Source organism: Blennius ocellaris, assembly GCF_963422515.1.
Source record: "Blennius ocellaris genome assembly, chromosome: 9".
Taxonomy (NCBI): domain Eukaryota; kingdom Metazoa; phylum Chordata; class Actinopteri; order Blenniiformes; family Blenniidae; genus Blennius; species Blennius ocellaris.
Genome location: NC_137658.1, coordinates 28,962,453 through 28,988,122, shown reverse-complemented (window position 1 = coordinate 28,988,122; position 25,670 = coordinate 28,962,453). Strand labels below are relative to the sequence as shown.

The following is a 25,670-nucleotide window of genomic DNA, read 5'->3' as shown; positions in this document are numbered from 1 at the left end:
CAACAGGAATCAAATAAATACAGAAAAAAGTATTTCCCAATAAAAAATTTTTTTATTTTGACTCCCTCAGTGTGAAACCTGGATCTGATGGATGAAGAGCTGAGATCCTGGTTTTCAAAAACTTCTCCATCACTGTCACTGACACAGTACTTTGATACAAGATGGTAGCAGGAGGTGGAGATGAACCACACTGACGTCTGTCACTTTACATTTCACCGGCAAAGTTCTGTGCTGCCCTCTAGTGGTGAAGAGTATTTGTACATGATTACTCTTCAACACACTGCTCTCACAGCTGACAGCGGCTGTGAGAGCAAAGGATTTTTAGAAAAAGATTTGAAATTGGATAATTTCCCACGGCACACCTGACTAGATCTCTGGAACACCAGTGTGCCGTGGCACAGTGGTTGAACAACACTGTGATAGTGGATTTGTCAACCTACAATGACTAAAGGAGAAGATCAAGACATTTAGTTGCAGATTTATTGTCAAAACAATTTTGAAGTTGCTGTTTTCCAAGAGGTCATTGAACGCACCGCAGCACTCAGAGTGCATGGAGGTCTGGTGCAATTTATTAGCGCTCACTACAAACTCCATGGCAGCATTCAGGATTATATTATTTGCCATTATATTATTTTCAAGACCATGAAAAGCTGACACTTGTCACCGTCCTTGACCCCCAGAAGCTTCCGGAAAAGCAGAGGCTTTTTTATGCTGCTGCAGCAGGAGGGACGTGAACTTTTTTCTTCAGAAAAGGTATTCATTCTGACTGCACGAGTATCTGTGATACAAAGGCATTTCTGCATGATAACATGGTTTTTGTAGCTATAAAACAGTTATTAAGGAGTGGGCTGACTTGCACAATTGACACTTGTGAAGGCCGAAGTCTGAAATGCTCGGCCACCACTGGCAAATTCCACTCAGACGGCTGGGAATCCACCCCGGGTCTGACGATGTAAACTGTTTGATTGCACACGAAGGGATGAGGTTGATATTGTTACTAAGGAAACTTTCCTCTAATTTCCACGAATGATGCAAACAACACATATTAAAAAAATAGCCCACACTACATAAATGTGATGGGATTTTTATAAATGTTTTGCTTTTTGCAAGTGTTGCAAACTCTGGTGTGGCTAAGCCCTTCATCTCTTGAGCCAACAGCTGCATCACTTTGTCTGAACTCCTGGAGAAACAAAGCTGTTTCACGTCTGTTAGCTGGAGCTTTGCACAGAACTGTGGCAGGACTGCTGATTTGTTTCGGGAGACTCAAACATACCTACAAAGTTGGGTTTTTTTTTAGGAGAAGCACAAGCTCAAAATCTGCCTGCACAACGACCATATCAATGACAGGTTAGCTCAGGGTGCTTTGACAGAAGGGTTGGTGGCTTGAAGCCGCCGCGCCAGCTGACAGATCGCTTTTACATAAAAGAGGCGAAGTCTCCAAGGCATTTTCTCTGCAGTGTGAACAGGAGTGTGAGAGAGAGATGAGATATGTCACAGTCACTTCTGCTTGCTGTGACTGGACTGGAGATGATTCTCACCACACTGACGTGGTGTGTGTGTGTGTGTGTGTGTGTGTGCGTGCCTGCCTGCCTGCGTGTGTGCGTGCGTGCGTGTGTTACGGGGGGTGGACAGAGGCTCAAGCGGAGGAAGCAGCCAGGAAACAGAGTGAAAGTGGTTTAAACCAAGGATTTATTAAAACTGAAATAATACTCTGCTGGGACGGAGCAGGAGCTGGGACAGGGCTGAAGCTGGAGCTGGAGCTGGAGCTGGGACAGGGCTGGAGCTGGAGCTGGAGCAGGAGCTGGGACAGGGCTGAAGCTGGAGCAGGAGCTGGGACAGGGCTGAAGCTGGAGCTGGAGCTGGAGCTGGGACAGGGCTGAAGCTGGAGCTGGAGCTGGAGCTGGGACAGGGCTGAAGCTGGAGCTGGAGCTGGAGCTGGGACAGGGCTGAAGCTGGAGCTGGAGCTTGGGCAGGGCTGAAGCTGGAGCTGGAGCTTGGGCAGGGCAGAAACTGGACGGAGCAGGAGCCTGCTGAGTGACTACCAGGGTTGGGAAGGTTTCTTGAGAACTAATCCGTTACAATTACAAGTTGTAAGAAAAATGTAATCAGTAACTTACTCCAAGTACTAAAATAAAAAGCAACATACCAGAGTACTTTTAGTTACTTCACCAGCAAAATAAAGACAAGAAAGAATAGAATGTGTTGTGTGCTCAGTGTAATGACACATCTTATACACAGCAGACACAAATTGCACACAGTAGTTGATTGCTCCCACCTCTTCAGCCCTGCAGTGAGGTGGATTCCGTGCTAGGAGATTGTGTCTCTCAACCGAGTCACCTGCTTCCTCAATGCGCTCCATGGCTTCTCGCTTCAAGCGTCCTCGGTCACCCCTCCTTGCAGTGCAGCGCTCCCTGCTGCGGTCCTCGTGTGTTTCACGGCTCCTCACTCCGTGCGTCCTCAGTGCACCTCCTCCCGTTGCAGCATGCCTCCCTGCTGCGGTCCTCTTGTCTGTGCACTCTGCACCCTGGAGTCTCCATTCCTCATCTCCCAGGTCTTGCGATATGAATAAACCATTGCTAGTTGCACCTGCTCTGCCTCCTGTCAGCTTCTGGGTTTCAGAACTCCACACACTGGCTCCCAGCCATAACAGAATCTTCTGGCCCCGAAATGAACTCAGCGGACCTTAACTCCGTGGTTGACGCCCTTTCCTCCTAGGGGGCGTTACTCAGTCTGCATGAACGTCTGCTGCAGGAGCCCGTTGCTTCCATCCAGGACATTCATCAGCGGTTGGTCCAGCAGACTTCTACGGACGCTTCCGCATCAAATCCCGGTGCCACTCACTCCCCAAGGGGCCTGGACGACTCTTCTCCCAGCAAAGAGCTCTATGTTTCCCCACCAGAACCATGCGCCGGGGAACTGGGCTCTTGTGATCAGTTCCTGCTGAAGTGCCGCCTCGTCTTTGACCTCCAGACCTCCAAGTATCCCTCTGATCGGGCCAAGATTGCCTACACCACTGTAACGAACAGGAAGCTCGTTCCTTTATTTTGATGCACTCACAGCACTTTATCAGCACTTTAAAAGGTTTATCAGCACTTTAAGAAACACACGGCACTTTAAGATCAAGATATTTATACATATATAAATGAATATAGAACACAATTGTTGTTTTAACTTATTTATTGAATCGTCTGTTGTGGATAGGTCCGGCCACCTGTGGAGAAACACAACAATGAATGGAGCAATGTGCAATATGTGTATTTAAGATGATCTTATTCTTTTAGTTGTTGATGTGTGTGCTGTGAATGTTTGAAGATGTGTTGTGTGAGGAGTTTCCACTTACCTTGTCTTGTGTTCAGGCTGGTGTCCCAGTAAAAGATTCCCCCTGGGACGGACACCGTTGAAGAAGGTTCCGGGCTGAACCAAGAGGAGGAGCAAGTGGGGGTGTTGCACATAGTTTTAGTAGGGTTTAGGATTTAATGTACAATTTAGGTGTTTGGTTATAGAGGTATTGGTTAATAGGAGTTTTGGTTCATTAAGTTATAGTTGGTTTGGAAGATTTTAACGTGGTTTTTAGACACTAATGTTAACTTTTGGTACCTATGGAGTTTTAATGGTTTCACCCAGTTGAGGGAAGTGTATTTAAGGCGCCTTTTTACACCATTCACTATTCTGCTGCTGGAGAAGACACACTCCTCAATCCTCCAATGCATTTGTAGCACGTTGTAAGTTTTTGTTTTGGGCACGTGTGAAAATAAAAGAAAGAAAGATGTGGACCACCTGCAAAGCTGACTCCTCACTGATTTTACTCACTGAGGCAAGGGTTCTTCTGACACCAAATGTTAGACCTCGGATCTCCGATATGGCCTCAGAATGGCTGGCGAGCGGTTTGAGCAGTGAGTAAAATCAGGGATGAGTCAGCTTTGCAGGTGGTCCACATCTTTCTTTCTTTTATTTTCACACGTGCCCAAAACAAAAACTTACAACGTGCTACAAATGCATTGGAGGATTGAGGAGTGTGGCTCCTCCAGCAGCAGAACCGTGAATGAGAGAACACTCATCTTCATTCACAGCACACACATCAACAACTAAAAGAATAAGATCATCTTAAATACACATATTGCACATTGCTCCATTCATTGTTGTGTTGTCTCCACAGGTGGCCGGACCTATCCACAACAGACGATTCAATAAATAAGTTAAAACAACAATTGTGTGCAAATTCATTTATATATGTGCAAATATCTTTATCTTAAAGTGCCGTGTGCTTCTTAAAGTGCTGATAAACCTTTTAAAGTGCTGTGAGTGCATCAAAATAAAGGAACGAGCTTCCTGTTCGTTACAACCACCAACCTCCTGCAAAGGAAGGTGGCTCGGTGGGTGACGGCCCTCTGGAACCACGACTCACCAGTTATTCAGACCTGGGCCCCCTTTACCAAGGAGCTTAAGAAGGCGTTTGATCAACCAGTAAAGAAAGGGGAGGCGGTGTGGCGGCTTCTCTCCTTCTCCCAGGGCACAATGTCAGCTGCTGACTACTCGTTCGAGTTCCGGATCCTGGCGCAGGAGTGTGGGTGGCATGATGAGGATCTCCGGGGAATCTACGCCCAGGGTCTCTCAGAGAGACTCAAAAACCAACTGGCGACCCGGGACGAACCCTCCTCCCTCGACGAGCTCATTTCACTCTCCATCCGCTTGGACAAATGGCTGAGAGAGAGCCAGCGGGAGCGTGTCAATCGCCGATCCTTCCCCACCGGACTCTCCTCCGCCCAGCCGGCACCCAGGTCCTCGACTTTCCCGCCGGCCCCGGAACTCCCGACGAGTTGGCAGATGAGCCGATGCAGCTGGGATGGGCCCGTCTGGACCCCCAAGAAAGACACCATGCATCCAGAACCAACTGTGTCTCTACTGCGGTGAAGCCGTACATCTTCGGGACTCCTGCCCGAGTCTACCAAAAGGTGCGGCTCGCCAGTGACCGGGAACACACTGACGAGCCGTATCTGCCATATCCCAAGTTCCTCTGCCCGGATGAAGGTGCCGGCCAGCCTCCACTGGGATCGACACTCTGCAACCCTTCCAGCCCCGGTGGACTCGGGAGCCGACGACAATTTCGTGGACGGCGTGGTGGGTTGGACTGCTACTGGACTGCTGCTGGAGCTCCTGCCTTCTCCCCAAAGCGTCAATTCCCTGGATGGCCGGTTGATTTCCCGGGTTACCCATCGCACGACTGCTCTCACTATGGTAATCTCGGGGAACCACAGAGAGACACTCCAGCTCCTGGTGATCCCTTCTATGGTCACGCCCCTCGTCCTAGGTTACCCTTGGCTGCACCAGCATAATCTACCCCTCAACTTGAGGAAATCCTCGATCATCGTGTGGAGCCTTCGCCGTCACTCCCAGTGCCTTGGTCCACCGAGTCCATCGCCCATTCACATTCTCCGGCTCGGGTTCCTCCTGGTCTGGCTGCAGTTCGTTCGGAGTATCATGAGCTGGCGTCAGTCTTCAGCAAGGACTCGCTCAGACTCTCTCTCCTCACCGGCCCTATGACTGTTCCATTGACCTGCTTTCTGGGGCTCCACTGCCAGTGCCACGCCTCTACAACATCTCGCATCCCAAGAAGGAGGCGATGGAAACATACATCCAGTCTTTAGCTGCTGGCCTCAGTCGCCCCTCATCATTACTGGTGGCAGCAGAATTTTTCTTTGTCAAAAAGAAAGACACCACTCTCCGTCCCTATATAGACTACAAGGGCTTGAACACCATCACTGTAAAGAACAGGTCGCCTCTTCCCCTCATCGATCCCTCTTTCGAACCCCATATGCGAGGCTCAGGTATTCACCAAGCTGGACCTCCGGAATGCATACCATCTCGTCCAGATCAGGAAAGGAGATGAATGGAAGATGATGTTCAACACCCTGCTGGGACATTTCGAGTACCAGGTGATGCCGTTTGGACTCACTTATGCACCAGCGGTGCTCCAGACCTTCATGAACGATGTCCTCTGGTCCATGTTGAATAATTTCATTTTTGTATACCTGGATGACATCTTAGTTTTCTCCCGCTCACTGGAGGAGCACTGGGAGCACGTCCGCCTGGTCCTCCAACACCTCCTGGAAAACTGGCTGTATGTCAAGCCAGAGAAATGTGAGTTCCACACCACGTCCATGCAGTACCTTGGCTTCATCATCGCCCAGGGGAAACTGTGAGCAGACCCGGCCAAGGTTCAAGCCGTTGTGGGGTGGCCCGTCCCCACGACCCGGAAGGAGCTGTTGAGATTCCTGGGGTTTGCCAACTTTTACCAACGGTTCAGCAGAAACTACAGTAGGGTAGCCTGTCCGCTAACTCAACTGACCTCCACCAAGCTTGCGTGGTCCGAGGAAGCAGCTGCAGCGTTCGCCCGGCTGAAAACCGTCTTCACTCGCGACCCGGTTCTGCTTCATACTGACCCCTCTCGGAAGTTTGTGGTGGAAGTAGATGCCTCCGACACCAGGGTTGGAGCGGTGCTCCCCCAACGGCATCCTGGCACCCACAAGCTCCACCCCTGCGCCTACTTCTCCTGCAGGCTCTCTCCGGCCGAGAGAAGCTATGACATGGGGAACCTGGAACTGCTGGCGGTGGTGTGGGCTCTACAAGAATGGAGACACTGGTTGGAGGACGCTAAGGACACTAAGTGCGTCCTCAGCGCAGCTCCTCCCGGTGCAGCGTGCCTGTATGCTGCGGTCCTCTCGTCCGTGAACTCTACACCCCGGAGTCTCCGTTCCTCATTTCCCAGGTCTTGCAATATAAACTATTGCTAATTGCACCTGCTCTGCCTCCTGATCTGCTTCTGGGTTTCAGAACTCTACGCACGGGCTCCCAGCCATAACAGAATCTTCTTCCCCCCCAAAAAAAAATTAACCCTGTGGACCTCAACTCAGTGGGAGAAGCCCTCACTGGCTGGTCTCTCTCTCTCTCTCTCTCTCATCCTGTCAGCATGAATTACTGATTGATATTAATTCATAACCCACTGGACCCGCTACTGAGTCCACAAGCAGACTTAAAAAAATAGAAAAAAATTATGGCACGTGTCGCCCCAATTAATACCTAAAACATGAGATCCTCTAAATGTATTTATTGAGAATGGCTTACTACCATCAGCACAAGTACTGGTATTGGCAGGTTGCAAGCTAATAAAAATAGTTGACAGAGTCCAGGTGTGTATCAGTGAAAGTGAGCGGGTTTTATCCTACCTAGATGTTTCTTCAGGCGAGACGTCGAGTCCCTGGACATTCACAGCACTTTCACGGCTGGGAGGCATCATTAGCGTTGTACAGAGAGACTTCTCTGACTTTAAAACATACTGCAGTATCCATGACAATGCGTCAATGCTGGCTAACCTGAAAGCGTCGGGAAGTGTCGCAATGCCAGTGGTCGGCACATGTGACAGCTGCATTTCTAGTTAATTCCATCTGATTTTCTATTGTAACCTGCTCAGTAATCCCAGTTTGTTTTAATACACCTGTAATGAGATTATAATTTTTATTATGTATTGTAATGGATTACAGTTAAAAATTTTTGTATCTTAATTACGTAACGCCGTTACAAGTAATCCGTTACTACCCAACCCTGGCGATAACGGCCCCACGTGGAGAGTAGTGAGGAGCCCCTGTAAAATAGGGGAGCTTCTCAACCTCAACCACCTTCACCTGGTGACTGCAGATGCTCCCAATATAGATAATCGATCAGGCTCAAAGAGACAGAGAAGAGAGAAGACTGAGAGGAGAGAGAGAGGAGTGGGGGAGGGGGATGGATGTGGGACAACATACAATACCATTTTTAGTGCTACATATATTATTTACAGTTATCACACTCATCCAAGTATTTTCCAACTGTTGTGATATTAAACCAACCTGAGCAGCTCTATCTAGACAGTAACATGATTTTCTAGATTAAACCAACCTGAGCAGCTCTATCTAGACAGTAACACTATTTTCTAGATTAAACCAACCTGAGCAGCTCTATCTAGACAGTAACATGATTTTCAAGCAGGAGTAAATATTAGCAAGTAGATAATAAAACAAAATAAACAATAACAACAACAAAATCAAAGATACAATTTTGAAAGACGAAACTGAGGAGCTCAATGTTGTTTCTAGTCAAATAAAGAAAAAAAATGTCTCAGAGTGGAATTATTATATAACATTTTTTGTGTCTACAGAATATAATCTAATGCATGCGCATCCAGCGTTGCAAAAAGCTTTGTAACAAGCCACTAGTTAGGTGTGTGAAAACAGCAGGACATCTAAAACCTGCAGGACGACGATCCTCCAACCAGGACTGGACAACATGATCTTTATGTGATGTGAGTTTTCTGGTTTACTACTAATACCATGAGCCATTATAATTCATGTGGAAAAAGCTCTAAAGTGTAGACATGGACTAGATGTACATCTAACAATGAAAAGGTTTCTCAAACTGGAGTAGGAAACAGCCTTTCATCAAACACCTCATTGGCCGTCACACAGCTGCTATTCAAAGATTTGGTTTTCTTTAAAAAAGGAAACTTCACGTCCATAAGTAATTGATCAAACTATGGATCCCTTTTTTTGAATGACTTCACTAATTGACTGACCTTCATCTCCTTCTCAGAAGCAAAAGACAAGTTAGACGTCAGCAAATGTTCCTCATTTATGCAGGTTTAATCTTTGATCAGTCATGTAAACAGTGTCAGAGCAGCGGAGATGCCTTGAGTGCCACAGTGGTGAAAACCAGGTCAGTTAATTGGGACGGCTAAATATATTTCACTGGGCGCACCTTCTCTTTGGAAGGTGATGCAGAGTGCCAAAGCCAACACATTTGATAGCCCGGTGATAATGAGGTGATTAGCGTCTTCTGATGACCATACACGGTAAACCCAAATTAGTAATCATGACTAAAGCCGTGCATGGTAACTGATTGCCCTGGGATGTCTAGTTTTTACAAAATCAAAAACTAAACAAATCAAGCTGTGTTTACACAATGTCTTGTGTTCAAGAAAATACATTACTAAAGACCTCCAGGACTTAAAACTAATGTTTACGAGTAATGAACTTAACCAATACTCATGCATATCAGCAATCATTACTCATGTTTATCAGTATTTCTTGTCATGTATATGAATATTTATTACCCATTTTTATTGGTTCCAATTATTAAATGTGATTTCTGATCATAATTATTTAGACAACAATAGTCTATTTATTCCCCACTGTTCTTTACATAAAATAACATCAAAACTCTTTTTTCACAAATTTATCACAAAAATAGTGCAATAGAAACATTTTACAGAGAACAGTGCTTAGTCTTCTGCCTGTAATCAAAAATAACAGTGTTTTGTTTAAGTACATTTCACAATGTTAAACATTTTATACATTTGTATAAAACTGAATCCCAAAAGCCAGAGTCTGTGTCCGGGGATCGGGTCGTCGAGGCCCCTGCCGTCGACTGCCACCCAATCCACAATGCACCCGACCCCTACGGCAGCCTCTGTAGGTGGTGGGCCCACAGGAGGATGAGGAGGAGGGGCCCGCGTCGTCCCTTTGGGCTGAGCCTGGCCGGGACCGCGGGCAAGAAAAAAAAACTGAATCATGTGACCTCGCTGGGGGGGAAGGAGCCCGAGCTTGTGAGGGAGGTTGAGAGATACCGTCTAGATATAGTCGGGCTCGCCTCCACTCACAGCTTGGACTCTGGAACCCAGCTCCTCCACAGGGGCTGGATACTCCACGTCTCTGGAGTTGCCCGCGGTGTAAGGCGGCGGGCTGGAGTGGGCTTGCTTATTGCCCCACAGCTCAGCCGCCATGTGTTGGAGTTCACCCCGGTGAACGAGAGGGTTGCGTCCCTACGCCTTCGAGTAGGGGACAGGTCTCTGACTGTTGTCTCGGCCAATGCACCGAACAGCAGTTCAGAGTACCCAACCTTCTTGGAGTCCCTGGGAGGGGTGCTGGATAGTGCCCCAACTGGGGACTCCATTGTTCTCCTGGGGGACTTCAACGCCCACGTGGCCAATGACAGTGAGACTTTGTGGTCGTATCATCTGATCTCTGGCCGTGTGTCTTGGACACTCGGGTAAAGAGAGGGGCAGAGCTGTCAACTGATCACCACCTGGTGGTGAGTTGGATGCACTAGACCGGGAGGAGGCCGGATAGACTCGGCAGGCCCAAACGTGTTGTGAGGGTCTGCTGGGAACATCTGGCCGAGCACTCCGTCCGCGCAGTTTTCAACTCCCACCTCCGGGAGAGCTTCTCACAGATCCCGAGGGAGGCTGGAGACATTGAGTCCGAGTGGACCATGTTCTCCACTTCCATTGTTGAAGCTGCTGCTCGGAGCTGTGGCCGCAGGGTTTCTGGCGCCTGTCGTGGCGGCAATCCCCGAACCCGGTGGTGGAAACCGGAAGTAAGGGATCCTGTCAAGCTGAAGAAGGAGTCCTATCGGGCACTGTTAGCCCATAGGACTCACAAAGCAGCCGACAGGTACCGGCAGGCCAAGCGAGCTGCAGCCCGGGCTGTGGTGGAGGCAAAAACTCGGGTCTGGGAGGAGTTCGGAGAGGCCATGGAGGAAGACTTTCGGTCGGCCCCGAGGAAATTCTGGCCAACCGTCCGGCGCCTTAGGCAGGGGAAGCAGTTCTCCACCAACACTGTTTACAGTGGAAGTGGGGAGCTGTTGACCTCAACTGGGGATATTGTTGGGCGGTGGAAGGAATACTTCGAGGACCTCCTCAATCCCACCACCACGTCTTCCATTGAGGAAGCAGAGACTGGGTTCTCAGAGGTGGACTCGTCCATTTCCCAGGCTGAAGTCACAGAGGTTGTTGTGAAGCTCCTCGGTGGCAAGGCACCAGGAGTGGATGAGATTCACCCAGAGTTCCTTAAGTCTCTGGATGTGCAGGGACTGTCGTGGCTGACTCGTCTCTGCAACATCGCGTGGCGGGCGGGGACAGTACCTCTGGACTGGCAGACCGGGGTGGTGGTCCCTCTCTTCAAGAAGGGGGATCGGAGGGTGTGTTCCAACTACAGAGGGATCACACTCCTCAGCCTCCCCGGGAAAGTCTATTCCAGGGTACCATTTGCCATTTGAGTATAATAAATTAATTAATTAATTAAAAAAAACAGAAAGAGGTCATCAAAAGTACATGAGAACCATCATACAATAGAAATTATGCATTCTTCTACTTCTAATAAAGGCAGCAACATGGGACTTGGGTTCAAATTCTAGCTGTGGTTGGAAAGGTATCAGGCAAACAAACTAGTGTTTGGTTTAAATGACAATGACCTGCAGTTGTTATCCAAGTTAGAAGAAAAAGTATCCAAACTCATCATCATGATCATAAAATAACATCCTCATTACGGGTTGAATAACCATGCGTGTCAACAATAGGCTAGTTGTTCAGAAGTAAATAAATTACAACAAACAACCGCTCCAAGGTGGTTGCTTTTCTGCCTCCGTCAGGGTACCCGTGACCATGAAATGGGTCTGAGTTTGAGGAGCTGTCTGCTGATTGGTCTGTGATTTACAACACGCCCTCAATATTTTAATGTGTCAGCTGTATGAATCCTGTGCGTATACAGCTTTGTATACAGCTTTGCACCGGTTGTTTTCTGTTTTTTTCTTGCTGTATAACTTTGGTGTTGGTCACGACTCGCCAAAGAGCGGACGTGAGGCAGGGGGAGACCGACTTTGCATCTCATCCGACCTGTCTGCTCGTTTGGGTGGAAAGTGCAGAGGCGATGAAGCACCGCTGGATGTGACCGGCGTGGAGCCATGTCGGTGCACCGAGCTGGGACACGGGGGCTGCTCCGAGCGCGAGGGGTCTATCTTTGCATTGCCTCCACACTTTCTGCTCAGGCACGGAGGTTGGGGCAGTCGGAGGCGGTCGGCGCTGCTGGACGTGGCTGCCTTGGCATCTGTGTTTAGACGGAAGGCGCCTCGGTGCAGGGACAGACCTCGATGCCCGGCTCAGCTCCCGTACCCCGGCCCGCGGTGCTTCGCTCTCTCGGGATCAACATGGAAGTTGCAGCTGCAGCTCTGTGGCTACAAAAAATAAAAGTTAACAAAACAACTAGTGCAAAGTGGAGGATGTACACAACAACAGAGGATTCATAAGGTCCAGGGGCCTCATTTATAAACGTTGCGTACGCACAAAAGAATGCGTACGCCACTCTCTACGCAAACCGTGGGATTTATAAAAAGAGAACTTGACGGGAAAATGTGCGGTCCTCCACGCCAACTCTGACCCATGCGTACGCACATAACTGGGGGAAGGAGAAACTGCGCCACCGATGGCAGAAGAAAGAAACGGGAGAAACTGTGTGAAACCGATCGTGTAAAATAAAGTTATATGACCTCTCATATATGGACAGTGTATTTGCAAGAAGTGGATAGTAAAAAATAAAATTTCTACAATGAATATACAAACATACTCCCCGGAGTGCACACGGGAAACATATGATTAAGACAATAGTAAGACAACAGTATTATGTTTACACTGATATGAATGCAGTGTAATATCCTATATCATATAGCTCATATAGCAGTGTTGGGCGCAGACTGGAGCCGGCGCTGTACGTGATGGGTGGCTTCTAGGTACGGAGAATTCATGTGGAAATCCTGAGATTTGCAATTTTGTAGTAGTGTTTAACCCGTTCACGACCTTGCAGGCGACAGTGGAGAACCCTAACCCTCAAGCGGTGGCTGCTCACCCCTTTTCCTAACCCACAAGGCGCAGAGGAGAGGACCTAGAATCTGCGCCACAGCCAGGCGCGCAGTATTGTGGAGCGCACCATCGGGCTCCTGAAGGGCAGGCGGCGGTGTCCCCAGGGCCGCCCCTGGCCAAGTGGGGGCCCTAAGCAGGATTTTATTTTGGGGCCCCCCTTCCAATAACATAATAATACTAATGATACTAATACTACTACTACTACTACTACTACTACCATTAATAATAATAATGATAATAATAATAATAAATTTAATTACTAACGAATCAAATGAACAGCCTCTATCAACAGTGGAACAAGAACTTTATAGATCAAAAGTGGAACAATCTTTTTTATTTCAACAACATCCCACCTTCAAGTGAAGCACGAGCCTCTTGTTTGGACTTTTTCTTTCTTTTGCTAGCTCCTGAATCGTATTGACGTTTGGAAGCCGTCTCTCTCTCTCTCTCTCTCTCTCTCTCTCTTCTCTCTCTCTCTCTCTCTCTCTCTCTCTCTCTCTCTCTCTCTCTCTCTCTCTCTCTCTCTCTCTCTCTCTCTCTCTCTCTCCCCGGCCTCGGGCTGACTTGGTGGCGGTGTTCTACGCGCCTCTCGGCAAAATGCAGCGCATCCTTTGCGCATTTGCAGAGAATGATGATACTTTATTGACCCCGAGGGAAATTCAATTCACTTGCGCAAAATGGGGCCCCCATGGATCGCGGGGCCCGACGCACAGCGCGTGTTCTGCGTGTAGGGAGGGGCGGGCCTGGGTGTCCCCCTCCACCTCCGTCACCACTCCACTCAGGAGGGATTCCCCGATGACCCCCGCCAGTGTTTCCTCCAGCGGGGTGAGCTCCGGAGGGCCCGTTCCCCCCGCCCGGGGCACAGACGCTCTGCCAGTGTGACGCCAGGCGCTTTTTTTGCGTCGACTTTGATGTCTGACCACTTTTTTTCACGTCAGCCACACTCCGACCTTCTGAGGCAACAGCATTGACACCATCCGCCACATGCTGCCACTCTAGAGCTTTTTTGGCGTTGGTGACCCCAACACTGACCCTAACCCTAACCCAACACTGTGTCCACCAAATAATATCGCCTTCCTCTTCTCCACCTCCCCGACGAGAACTTCCACCTCACACTGGGTGAAATTGCGTTTCTTGGCTTTTCTTTCTGCTTTCGGCATGCTGTCAGTCATGAATCCATATTCATGAGAGGCGTTTCTCTGAATATTCATGAACAAATATGGGCGTGGTATGACCCGCACACAGGTGCGCCACATTTAGAGTGGATTGTGATTTATAAAGGGAAATCGGCGTAGGACGTGCGTGCGCACTGTTTTATAAATCAGGATATTTTTGTGCGTACGCACTTTCTGTGTTTCGTGCGTACGCCAATTTTGACGTCAATCCTACGCACAGTTTTATAAATGAGGCCCCTGATCTGCCACCCCGGCTGAGACGATTGTTGTAATGTCACATATCTGCAGAGCTCTAAGCCCCACCTACTTTTTAAACCTACTTTCAGCAGTGGACACAGATACCGATTACTCTTTGCCATACCACTCCGTAAGGCTCCGTTCCGTCCCTGCACCTTTTGTGTGATGGAAACACGCCATTAAATGAATGTAGAGGAAACCCTGCAGTTTCTGATCAAGTTTTATTGAAAGCACTTTTGTTAAATGTTAGTTTAACTTTGTCATGAACTGAGGTTCATGACAAAGTGTTAATCCTTCCTGCTCCAGTCTCCAGACCGCGGTCGGAAGATGCAGGGTAGACCAACTTCTACTGCGAGACATATATATATATATATATATATATATATATATATATATATATATATATATTGTTGGGATTTATGGTTGGTAATTAGCATTAATAATTACTGTAAGTAATGAATTACTGATAGTAATGGATTACTGAAATTAATTTCGGGAAAAATTGGAATAACCAATGAAGTAAACGGTTAGTTACTCATCAGCAACTCCTAGAGTAATTGAGTAATTACTAAAAAGTTAATAATTATCAAAAATAATTTATTAATGAAAAATTATTAATTTGAATAAATTGGTTATTTATCAAATGATAATTAAATCGGGGCACCACCAGCTAAGCTGGAAATAGCTAATACCAAATTTCAGTCTCGTTTGTCAAAAGGTTATTTAAAGGTATAGTAGAGGATTTTCTTCTTCCGGGTGGATCATCAAAATAACTGGTCCTCCCAATTGTCAATCATTCTGGTGATCTATGACGTAAGCCCGTCGTACGTGCTCGTCCCTGCGCGCAGCTCACTCCACACGGTTCTCATCATGCCGGTGGCCGACCCGACGCATTATTCTCGGACATTTTTACACAGTTTCACCCCCTCTGGTGCAAATCTTCTTGTAAAGTGAGCTTATGTGAGCGATGCCGACTTGTGACTTGTAAACAGAGCGTGCACGAGGAGAACTGGGCTCGTGCATGTCTCTCGCACACGTTTTAGTAGGCGTTCCGTCTCGGGAGCAGGTACAGCGTTGCGCATGCGCATTTTTTTCAAACGGTGGAGAGGGCGGTTCTTTCCTAAAATTCCTGAAAATCCTCCTGTATACCTTTAAGTAAGTTAATATTTCTGTGTAAATATAACAATCTTAAATAACAAGGAAGGTGTGAGATTCGAGCACAGACTGTTACAAACCAGTGAATTGTCAACAATAAATACACAATGATTACCAAGAATCAATCAATTCAGTTAAAATGCGTTTATTAACAAAAATGTATTTATGCCTGGAGCGCGCCTGGGGTCTTGTGGCCGAGTTTTCCCAGGGACAGTGAACTACACACGGTCACACAAGCGCCTGGGTAACAGCTGTTGCTGAGCTGCCTTTGTTAGTGAGGAGAAGAGAAGAGGGAAGAGGAGGGGAAGAAGAAGCAGTGGACATGGTTTGTCTAACTGCACAGTCCCGCCGTGTGTGTAACTGTGCAGTTTGTCCACAAGTCCAGATATGAGAATGTGCAGGATCTAGACACCCAGAGCAGCTGAGAGAGAGAGAGAGAGAGAGAGAGAGAGAGAGAGAGAGAGAGGAGGTTCGTGTGGATGTAAATCCAACGCGCAGACACAGATTGGTTGGAAACAGGGATCAGCGTCCCTGACTTCAACACAATAATAAAACACACAGCAATATTACAGTCACGTTATTCTCATTGCCTGCCCAGACTCTAAGCCTTACTCAGTTTGACGAGGGTGAACGTGGTGGCCGGGGAAAGTCCATTGATTTCCCGGCTGCGAGTTTGTTTCTCTGGTGTCCCAGGGAAACAACTGAACTGGTCTGTGGACAGGGAAAAGTCCACAGGATGATCCCAGGAGGATCAAGCGCTTCTTTTGAGGAGGGGGAAGAAGCGGCTTCAGGTCTGCATGCGTGAGGAGTGTGCGCTGCCAGCTGCACCCTCGGATTCGGTGAAGAAGTGGAAAAAAAAGGAAAAAGGAAAAACGAAAGTAATTCCAGGGTGGTTCTCGGCTCGTCCAGCGAGATGAGGAACTCCGGCCTGGTCAGCGTTAACACATGCAGTACTTTCTCTCCGTGCGAAGAGGTGCGTCCGGCTCGGAGCACATTCTGCTTGGAAGAGACAGAAATTACCTTCGCGGGGGTTTTTATACCTCTTGTTTTGGTTCCGGGTTTCCGCTGGGGTCAGGGCCATGTGGACCAATCCTGACGGAGGGCCCGCCCCAGACATTCCAGCTGGTGAGGGAGCTCTCAGGCTCCCCTGCGGTTGGCCTCCAGTGTTGCACCTTGGAGGGGGGGGACCCGGGGGAGGGTCACATGACCAATGGCGAACTTTTCCAGTTCTGACCATGTGGTCTCTTTGTTCTCAAAACATGGTCCCCCCTCCCCCCTTCCATGAGGTTGAGTGGCCCAACATATATATATATATATGTATATATAGTGAGAGAGAGAGAGAGAGAGAGAGCGCACACTCACGCGTATGCACACATACACACACACAATACACAGGAGAGCCAGGGAAAGAGAGAAAAGGAGAAAATAATATTTTACCTGCAAGTCTTTCCTCCAGTTTTAGCAGTTTGGTGGCTCCTGGTCAGCCAGCATGGCAACCTGCTGTTTTACTGCAAAAATACTACTGTGGTTGTTAAATTCGTCTTCACAAAGAAAAGCCAACGACTTTCACTTTCTCAATCAGCCGTCAAGTTACTTTTTAATATAAGATATATAGAAAATATATATATGCCTTCTAATATTAACTGCCTTAATATTATTCCACTAGGTATTATGCTGCTCTGTAGTCATGGTGCTGTGCCAGAGATGCTGCACATGCTGCTGCTCTGGTAAAGGAGTTAAATAAAGTAAATAAAAAAAATGGAAGTCAACAAAACTGTGTTAATTACATTAAAAAAAATTTACAGAGTGAAATGTTTCAAATCAATGAATTAAATGAACACTTTTTTTGACAGCACTAATATTAATATATATTTGTTGTCAGGCTGCACATATTGAAGTCAATTCAAAGTAGTTTTGTTTTTTTGTCAGCTTTCAGTTTTCATTTTAAATCTATGAATCGAGTACATTAACGTCATCAACATAAAAACCAAACCTTTCTTCTCACAGCATTTTAATCCTTTTGACTTTTGCACATAATCATTTCCCTATTAGACTGCAGGTTAATGAAAGACACATTTTGGATTCCCTCGGCTCGCAATGGGCCAAAACTGAAACATGATTATGGAGGTCGGATCTCTCCACAGTCACGTTACTGTCCACCGTCAACCACTAAAGCGATTAGTGACGACACGGCAGACTGATGGACGTGATGGGACCGCCGGTAGTGGTTTGTCTGGGCTGCCCGTGATGAACATTTAATTGCTCGTGTCAACGGATCAGAAGTACACGAATACTGGCAGGAAATAAAAGTTCACCCTCCGTTCTGACCCGGCATTAATGAACTCGTTCTGTAGCTCTGGGGAACTAAAATGTAGAAACAGTGGACATTTATTTCAAAGGTTGAAGAAAGTGGATTTTGATTAATGGAGAAAATGTTCCGTACGGACAAAGAGTCCGTACGGAAGTCAAGTTGGGGAGAGAAACACTTTTTACAGTCTCTTAAAATATAGTTTGTGTTCTTTATTAAAGCTCAACCTACTGAGAAATAATTCACCTTGTTGAGTAAAGAATAGCACATTTAGAGAAACTACATTCCTGTTTTACTGACCTCAGCGAGTTTCTTTCATGATGCAATTAATAAATTACTACAGTACTATTTGTGTTTACATGTGTTCAAAAGGTGAAGATGACATCAAATACAACAATATTGTAAAAGTGAGAAAGAGCTTTTGACCTGTTAAGAAATAAACACTAAATAAACAGGAAGATGTAGTTTTCTGTAATTTTAGAATCAATTTCATAACAATACTTTTTCATATTTTCTTATTTTAACAAATTCCCGTAGATGATGTCTAGCAGAGCTTAGTTAGAAGTAGTTTCTTCTCTAATTGTTAAGGTGCAAGTTAATTCAATCATCATTTTATACAGTTTTATGACTTTGTACTGTTTTTTGATCTGGATTGAAATAAAAGAGAAGTTGGTGACCAGGGGCCTCATTTATAAAACTGTGCGTAGGATTGACGTCAAAATTGGCGTACGCACGAAACACAGAAAGTGCGTACGCACAAAAATATCCTGATTTATAAAACAGTGCGCACGCACGTCCTACGCCGATTTCCCTTTATAAATCACAATCCACTCTAAATGTGGCGCACCTGTGTGCGGGTCATACCACGCCCATATTGGCCTATAAATATTCAGAGAAACGCCTCTCATGAATATTGATTCATGACTGACAGCATGCCGAAAGCAGCAAGGAAAGCCAAGAAACGCAATTTGACCCAGTGTGAGGTGGAAGTTCTGGTCGGGGAGGTGGAGAAGAGGAAGGCGATATTATTTGGTGGACACAGTGTTGGGGTCACTAATGGGGGTCACCAACGCCAAAAAGGCTGTAGAGTGGCAGCATGTGGCGGATGGTGTCAATGCTGTGGCCTCAGAAGGTCGGAGTGTGGCTGAGGGGAAAAAAAGTGGTCCGACATCAAAGTAGACACAAAACAGCGCCTGGCGTCACACAGGCAGAGCGTCTGTGCCCCGGGGGGGGGACGGGCCCTCCGGAGCTCACCCCGCTGGAGGAAACACTGGCGGGGGTCATCGGGGAATCCCTCCTGAGTGGAGTGGTGACGGAGGTGGAGGGGGACACCCAGGCCCGCCCCTCCCTACACGCAGAACACGCGCTGTGCGTAGGGCCCCGCGATCCATGGGGGCCCCATTTTGCGCAAGTGAATTGAATTTCCCTCGGGATCAATAAAGTATCATCATTCTCTGCAAATGCGCAAAGGATGCGCTGCATTTTGCCGAGAGGCGCGTAGAACACCGCCACCAAGTCAGCCCGAGGCCGGAGAGAGAGAGAGAGAGAGAGAGAGAGAGAGAGAGAGAGAGAGAGAGAGAGAGAGAGAGAGAGAGAGAGAGAGAGAGAGAGAGAGAGCTTCCAAACGTCAATACGATTCAGGAGCTAGCAAAAGAAAGAAAAAGTCCAAACAAGAAGAGGCTCGTGCTTCACTTGAAGGTGGGATGTTGTTGAAATAAAAAAGATTGTTCCACTTTTGATCTATAAAGTTCTTGTTCCACTGTTGATAGAGGCTGTTCATTTGATTCGTTAGAAATTAAATTTATTATTATTATTATCATTATTATTATTAATAGTAGTAGTAGTAGTAATAGTAGTAGTATTAGTATCATTAGTATTATTATGTTATTGGAAGGGGGGCCCCAAAATAAAATCCTGCTTAGGGCCCCCACTTGGCCAGGGGCTGTCGCCTGCAAGGTCGTGAACGGGTTAAACACTCCTACAAAATTGCAAGTCTCAGGATTTCCACATTAATTCTCCGTACCTAGAAGCCACCCATCACGTACAGCCTCCAGTCTGCGCCCAACACTGCTATATGGGCTCTATGATATAGGATGTTACACTGCATTCATATCAGTGTAAACATCATTTGCCCTACTGTTGTCTTACTATTGTCTTAATCATATGTTTCCCGTGTGCACTCCAGGGAGTATGTTTGTTTATTCATTGTAGAAATTTTATTTTTTACTATCCACTTCTTGCAAATAAACTGTCCATATATGAGGTCATATAACTATTTATTTTACACCATCAGTTTCACACAGTTTCTCCCGTTTCTTTCTTCTGCCATCGGTGGCGCAGTTTCTCCTTCCCCCAGTTCTGTGCGTACGCCTGGGTCAGAGTTGGGTTAGGGTTAGGGTGACCCAGGGTCAGAGTTGGGTTAGGGTTAGGGTGACCCAGGGTCAGAGTTGGGTTAGGGTTAGGGTGACCCAGGGTCAGAGTTGGGTTAGGGTTAGGGTGACCCAGGGTCAGAGTTGGCGTGGAGGACCGCACATTTTCCCGTCAAGTTCTCTTTTTATAAATCCCACAGTTTGCGTAGAGAGTGGCGTACGCATTCTTTTGTGCGTACGCAACGTTTATAAATGAGGCCCCTGAGCACTCAGTTTAACGTTTCTTATGCAGCCCAGACAGAAGTGGCAGGAATCCACAAGCTAATATCTGATGCATACTGCGTAAGGAATCCAAGCTCCCTAGCGCAAGTCATCCCAGTAATATGTGGAAAGGGAACCGAGTCATTAGATTAATTACTTGAGAGGACACATGTGAAATCAATGAGCTTGATCGATACACATTTACAAGCCACATGCCAATCTGCTGAGCCCAGTACAACGTTTGAAAAATGGTTTGCAGCCTCAGGATTACTGACAGTCAGCGTGCTTACCTTTAATCCACAGCAGCCTGTCGGGGTTCTTTGCATAATGAATGTTAGAGGTCAGTGATGTCTGTGCTGTACATACCGCTGTGTCAATCTTGAATTATTGAAGGACATGGCAAAGAAAATCAACAGAAAATTGCAGTTGTGTTGATTGGAGACACTTGAAAGACCTCAAAGAGTCACTCTAATCTGAGCATGATGAATTCTAGGCATGTGACAGAGATATATAATTTGAAGAAGGCTCATTGGTCTTTATTGAAATGGGTACAATGGGTGCAATGTGGCATAATTGCTCATATCAAGTCATAACATTACGCACTGACAGTTTGTGGGTGGGACAGCAAGTCAACATTTTCTTTCGAGAAATTATTATTATTATTTATTTATTTATTTTTTAATTAAAAGAAAGACATTTTTAAATACATTACAGTCATTCCAATGTTCTTTTATAGAGAAAATAGAAAAGCCCAACATATCCACATGAGCAGCAGGTGTGTTTGTGACTGTGGAAAGAAAAACTCCTCCAACAGGAGAAACTTTGTAGAAACCAGAGTCAGAGGTGGAGGAATTCTGTGGACCGGTTGGGGTGAAAGGATAGAGGAGAGGAGAGGAGAGGAGAGGAGAGGAGAGGAGAGGAGAGGAGAGGAGAGGAGAGGAGAGGAGAGGAGAGGAGAGGAGAGGAGAGGATAGAGGAGAGGAGAGGAGAGGAGAGGAGAGGAGAGACAGAGAAAGACTTGGTGGGGAGAAACATACAATACCCTTGTTAGTGCTGCATACATTTTTTTTTTTTTCTGTTTGAAAATACATTAACCACAGTGATCTAAATGTTTTCCAACTGCCATGAGATTAAGACCTTATCCTCTCAAGACCCTGCGTGACTAAGTGTAGTTAAAATTGTGGGCGGCTCTTTCGAGAAATTTGATGTGTTACAAGCAGGTAAAGTGGCAGCGATTTGGGATTTAAACATTCTTGACAGGCCCCACATTTTGATGGCTGAATGTGAGAGCATCTCCTAACCAGCAGCTTATATGAAGAGAACACAGTGATCCAAGAAAGGAAAAGCTGTGAAACAGTCAAAGGGTGTTCCACTGGGTGTCAAGCAGAAGACGGGTGGAGCAGCAAGAGTCTCCGCTACGGGCTAGAGAGCCACCATGCAAATGGTGACAAATTCTAAGAAAACATTGAATATTAAAAGGAGCCATGTTGTGCAAAATTCATTGTCTCAGTAATAATCGTCCCCATACCTGGAACGATGCCCCAGAAGTGAAGAAAGTGTGTCCTCTCTCTCCCTGGCTTGTTTCAGGTTTTAAAAAGTGTGCTGCTCCAAGCAGCCAATCAGAAAACAAACCCTATATAGTGTAATCGGGAGTTTAGCCAATCACAATCATGGTCGGACTCTCCCTTTGACTCCTCCCACAATTAAGCAGCTCTGCTCATGGGACACGAGAGGAAGTACTTCCTCCTCTTCCCAAGATAGGAATGTGTGGGCGGATCCAGTCCAGCTCACACGGACACAGCAGATTCTGAATGCAGCTCCTATGATCTAATATTCAAATGGAGGAAAATCAAAGAAAAGCAATAAACATTGAAAACAATGTTCTTGGGCCAACAAGACCAAGTGGAAGAGTTAAAGCGGGATAATATGACGATAATAGGACTCATTTAAAGACATTTGAGTTTTTGTTGACTGCTGGTGGCATCTTGGCCACCAGCAGACTCTTCAAGAAGAGAAATCCATATTGTGATGGATCAGGACTCGTGGGTGGTCATAATGTTATGGCTGGTCTGTGTATTTGCTGTCATGGGAGGCTGTCTGTGCATAACACCAATAGAAACATATACCGATAAATTTCACACAATGAAGTATTGATGCTCAGTTTTCGTGAATATCTGGCTTAAAGTGTTTTGGGAAGAGCAACTCATAAAACCTCTAAAGAGATTGCGTGGGGGGTGGATCTTTTCACTGTTGAATAGAAGATCTCCCCTGACACGGCTTATGGAAAGATATCCATTAATCAGCCCAAATAGAAGCCAAAGGAGTCGTCCCTTAATAATTGCAACTTGCCCTAATGGGCACTAAAAAAATGCAATAAAAGTCTCAAATATATACATTGCAATGAGTTATAGTCAGTTCTGCTAGCTTCACAGCTAAATAGTTAAGTTAAGAAACTCTACAAAGAATGAGGATTTAAAAGGTGTGCACTGAATTTCAGGCAACGTACTTTAACGCATTACTTCTTCCTCCAGTCTGTTCACAGTTCTCCAGAGGAGTGTACGCCATTTTCGGATTCTATGACAAGAAGTCAGTCAACACCATCACGTCGTTTTGTGGAACGCTACACGTCTCCTTCATCACTCCCAGTTTTCCTCTGGACGGCAATCAGCAGTTCATCATCCAGATGCGGCCGGACATCAAGGGGCCGTTGCTCAGCCTCATCGAGTACTACAAATGGGACAAGTTTGCATATTTGTATGACAGTGATCGAGGTAAGATGCAGATTTTACCTTTCAATTGAAAACATAATTTTTTTACTGCCCATTTCAGAAAACATTCTTGTTTACGTTACAACTTTAGAAAATGTTGTCTGCTTCCACGGTAACGGCTGAAAACGACATAATCAGCATGTTAGGCCACGGGTTGGCGCTGTTTATTTGTTTTTGTAATGAAACCAGACACACTGACACTCTGGAGGAAACATCGTTCTTATGGTCCAGCTACTGAGCATGTGCACAACTTCTCGTTACTACGGTTACGGTGCGCAGAATCGGCAGCAGCATATCCTCTGTCTACAAGGACATGGAGTTCATAAAGTTCCACCTTAGGAAGACATTTTCAAAAACTTGCATTTTCAGTGACTCCGAGCACCATTTATGCAGTTAAACATGTGCATTCAAACCCTTTTACTCCCTAGAAATGTATGCAGAAGAGCAGAAAATCAGAAAAGCAGTAGGCTGAAGAGCTGAGGGAAATCAAGGTAAAGGCCATTCTGGTTCATGACAAACGGGTTGTCACATGCAATCAGCAATAGCACCTCTTGTGTTAGAGATGCTGCTTTATGTAACGTGGAGGAGGGAGGGAGGGAGAGTCACCACCGACACACCAGAGGGGTGAACCCCCCCCCCCGCAGCTGTTGATTTCCACAGAGAAGTTTAATGACTTCACCTTTATGGCAACGATATACTAATCTTCAGGTATGTTGTGAATATACATTGCAGTATTAAACCAATCTAAATATCAAATCAATGCCCTGAACATTTCCATGATGCAAATCCAGTGCAGTGAGCAAAATTCTATATGGCGACCCTCTTTATTTATTCATATTATTCAAACCAGGGTGTCAAACATAAGGCTTAGGAGCTGAACTCAAGCCGCAAGAGGTTCCAATCCTGCCAAACCACCAAGCAAATCGTGAACTCTTCTGTAACCTGCAGGTTTGAACCAGGTTGATTGACTTCCTGTTGTCTTTCAATCACCTCCAACCAGTCTGTCTATTATCCTCTGACCTGAACAGGACATTTGTCTTTCTCAGACCTTCACACACCCTGGAGCAGTTTGTGAAATATGCAGACAAAATCAAACAAATGTAATTAAACTTAATTACAGGTAAAACCTGTATTTATAATTAGCATAAGTCATTTCCTCCCCTTTTTACTATATTTGCTTAAATTTACATTAGTTAGCTCCAATAAAAATAAATACAGGATTTACCAAATTTAAATCCTGTATAAAAACTCTTTATAAAAAGTGAATTAATCATCGTCATGAGACATAAAACATTCTTATAAGTGTGAAGTTCTTCTGGGTTCAATCGTGATCTGAATCTATTTTGGATGTCAAATGATCCTCCTCAAACCGTAATACTAAAACTTAATTCATACTCAGATTGACTCTAGTCGCTCTTCTCTGATCCTTTTCATTGTGACTCTGTTCTATTTGATACTGGTAATGTCCGAATCTGGGATTAAGATGGCATATCTTGGAACAGAGGTTTCATACACAGTGCTGCCTTTGTAAGCCTAAATGCTGCAGCGAGTGTTAATTCGCACTAAGCGAGGATGTAAAAGAGAAGACAGCTGAAGAAAGCAACGACTTGCAAAGTAACATATAATAACGTGTAATAAAGACAAGTGCAGGAAAATCTCCATTGTTGCTGGTGCATTATCTCACTTCGCAGTATCATGCCACTCATTTTCCAACATCACCTCGTAACTACAATCCTGGTAGAAAACAATTCCCTCCAGCACGGAGATGAGGAAATCTCCTCCACTGATGGAGTTATAACTTATTTGACTAATGTCACTGCAGTGAAAATCAAGAATTATGACATGTGGAGTGTCCAGCTTCAGAAGAACAATATGGACCCTCAGCCATGCTGTCAAGGGGAGTTTGAAGAAACACCCACAATGCAACAGCGAAAGACGATTTTAAAAATTTTTTACCAGTTCATTTTATTTTACGCCAGAAAGTTTCATTAAAATTGGCCTTGCGTTGAGATTGTTGTCGTTTTTTTCAGTAATTGTTTAGTTTGGTAAAAACATTGGCATTAAAGTTTATATTTGAAAATTATTACAGCACTATTTTACCGGTTTGGCCCACTCAAGATGAAATTAGGCTGAACTGAAATGTGTCTGTCGTCCCTCAAATAAATCTATAATTATTGTACAAACTTTTTTCAAATGGAGAAAGAATTTTTTTTTTTTTTTAAATAAACAAATCTAAATTGAAAGGGCTCATATGATGCAAAATTGACTTTATAAAGGTTTTCCAACAGTACTAATTGTTCCCATACCTGGAAAGACGCCCCAGAAGTGAAGAAAGGGTGTCCTCTCTCTCCCTGGCTTGTTTCAGTTTTTAAAAAGTGTGTTGCTCCAACCAGCCAATCAGAAATCAAACCCTATATAGTGTCATCGGGAGTTTAGCCAATCCCAACCAAGGTCGGACTCTCCCTTTGACTCCTTCCACAATCAGGCAGCTCTGCTCTGGCACATGGCACCACGAGAGGAAATATTTCCTCCTCTTCCCAAGATGGGAATGTGGGGGCGGAGCCAGTCCAGCTCACACAGACACAGCAGATTCTGAATTCCTCCTATGATCCAAAATTCAAATGGAGGAAAATTAAAGAAAAGCAATAAACATTGAAACCAATGTTCTTGGGCCAA

General features: G+C 45.8%; 1 protein-coding gene across 1 annotated transcript in view; it reads left to right on the top strand.

The window, feature by feature from the left end:
- Window positions 1-25,670, top strand: part of gria2b (glutamate receptor, ionotropic, AMPA 2b) — a gene marked incomplete at its 3' end in the record, with an annotated part of 103,238 nt that overhangs the window by 33,602 nt on the left and 43,966 nt on the right. The window contains 1 exon segment of the mRNA XM_080502107.1: window positions 22,758-22,997. Coding sequence (XP_080358233.1) covers window positions 22,758-22,997 — 240 coding nt within the window.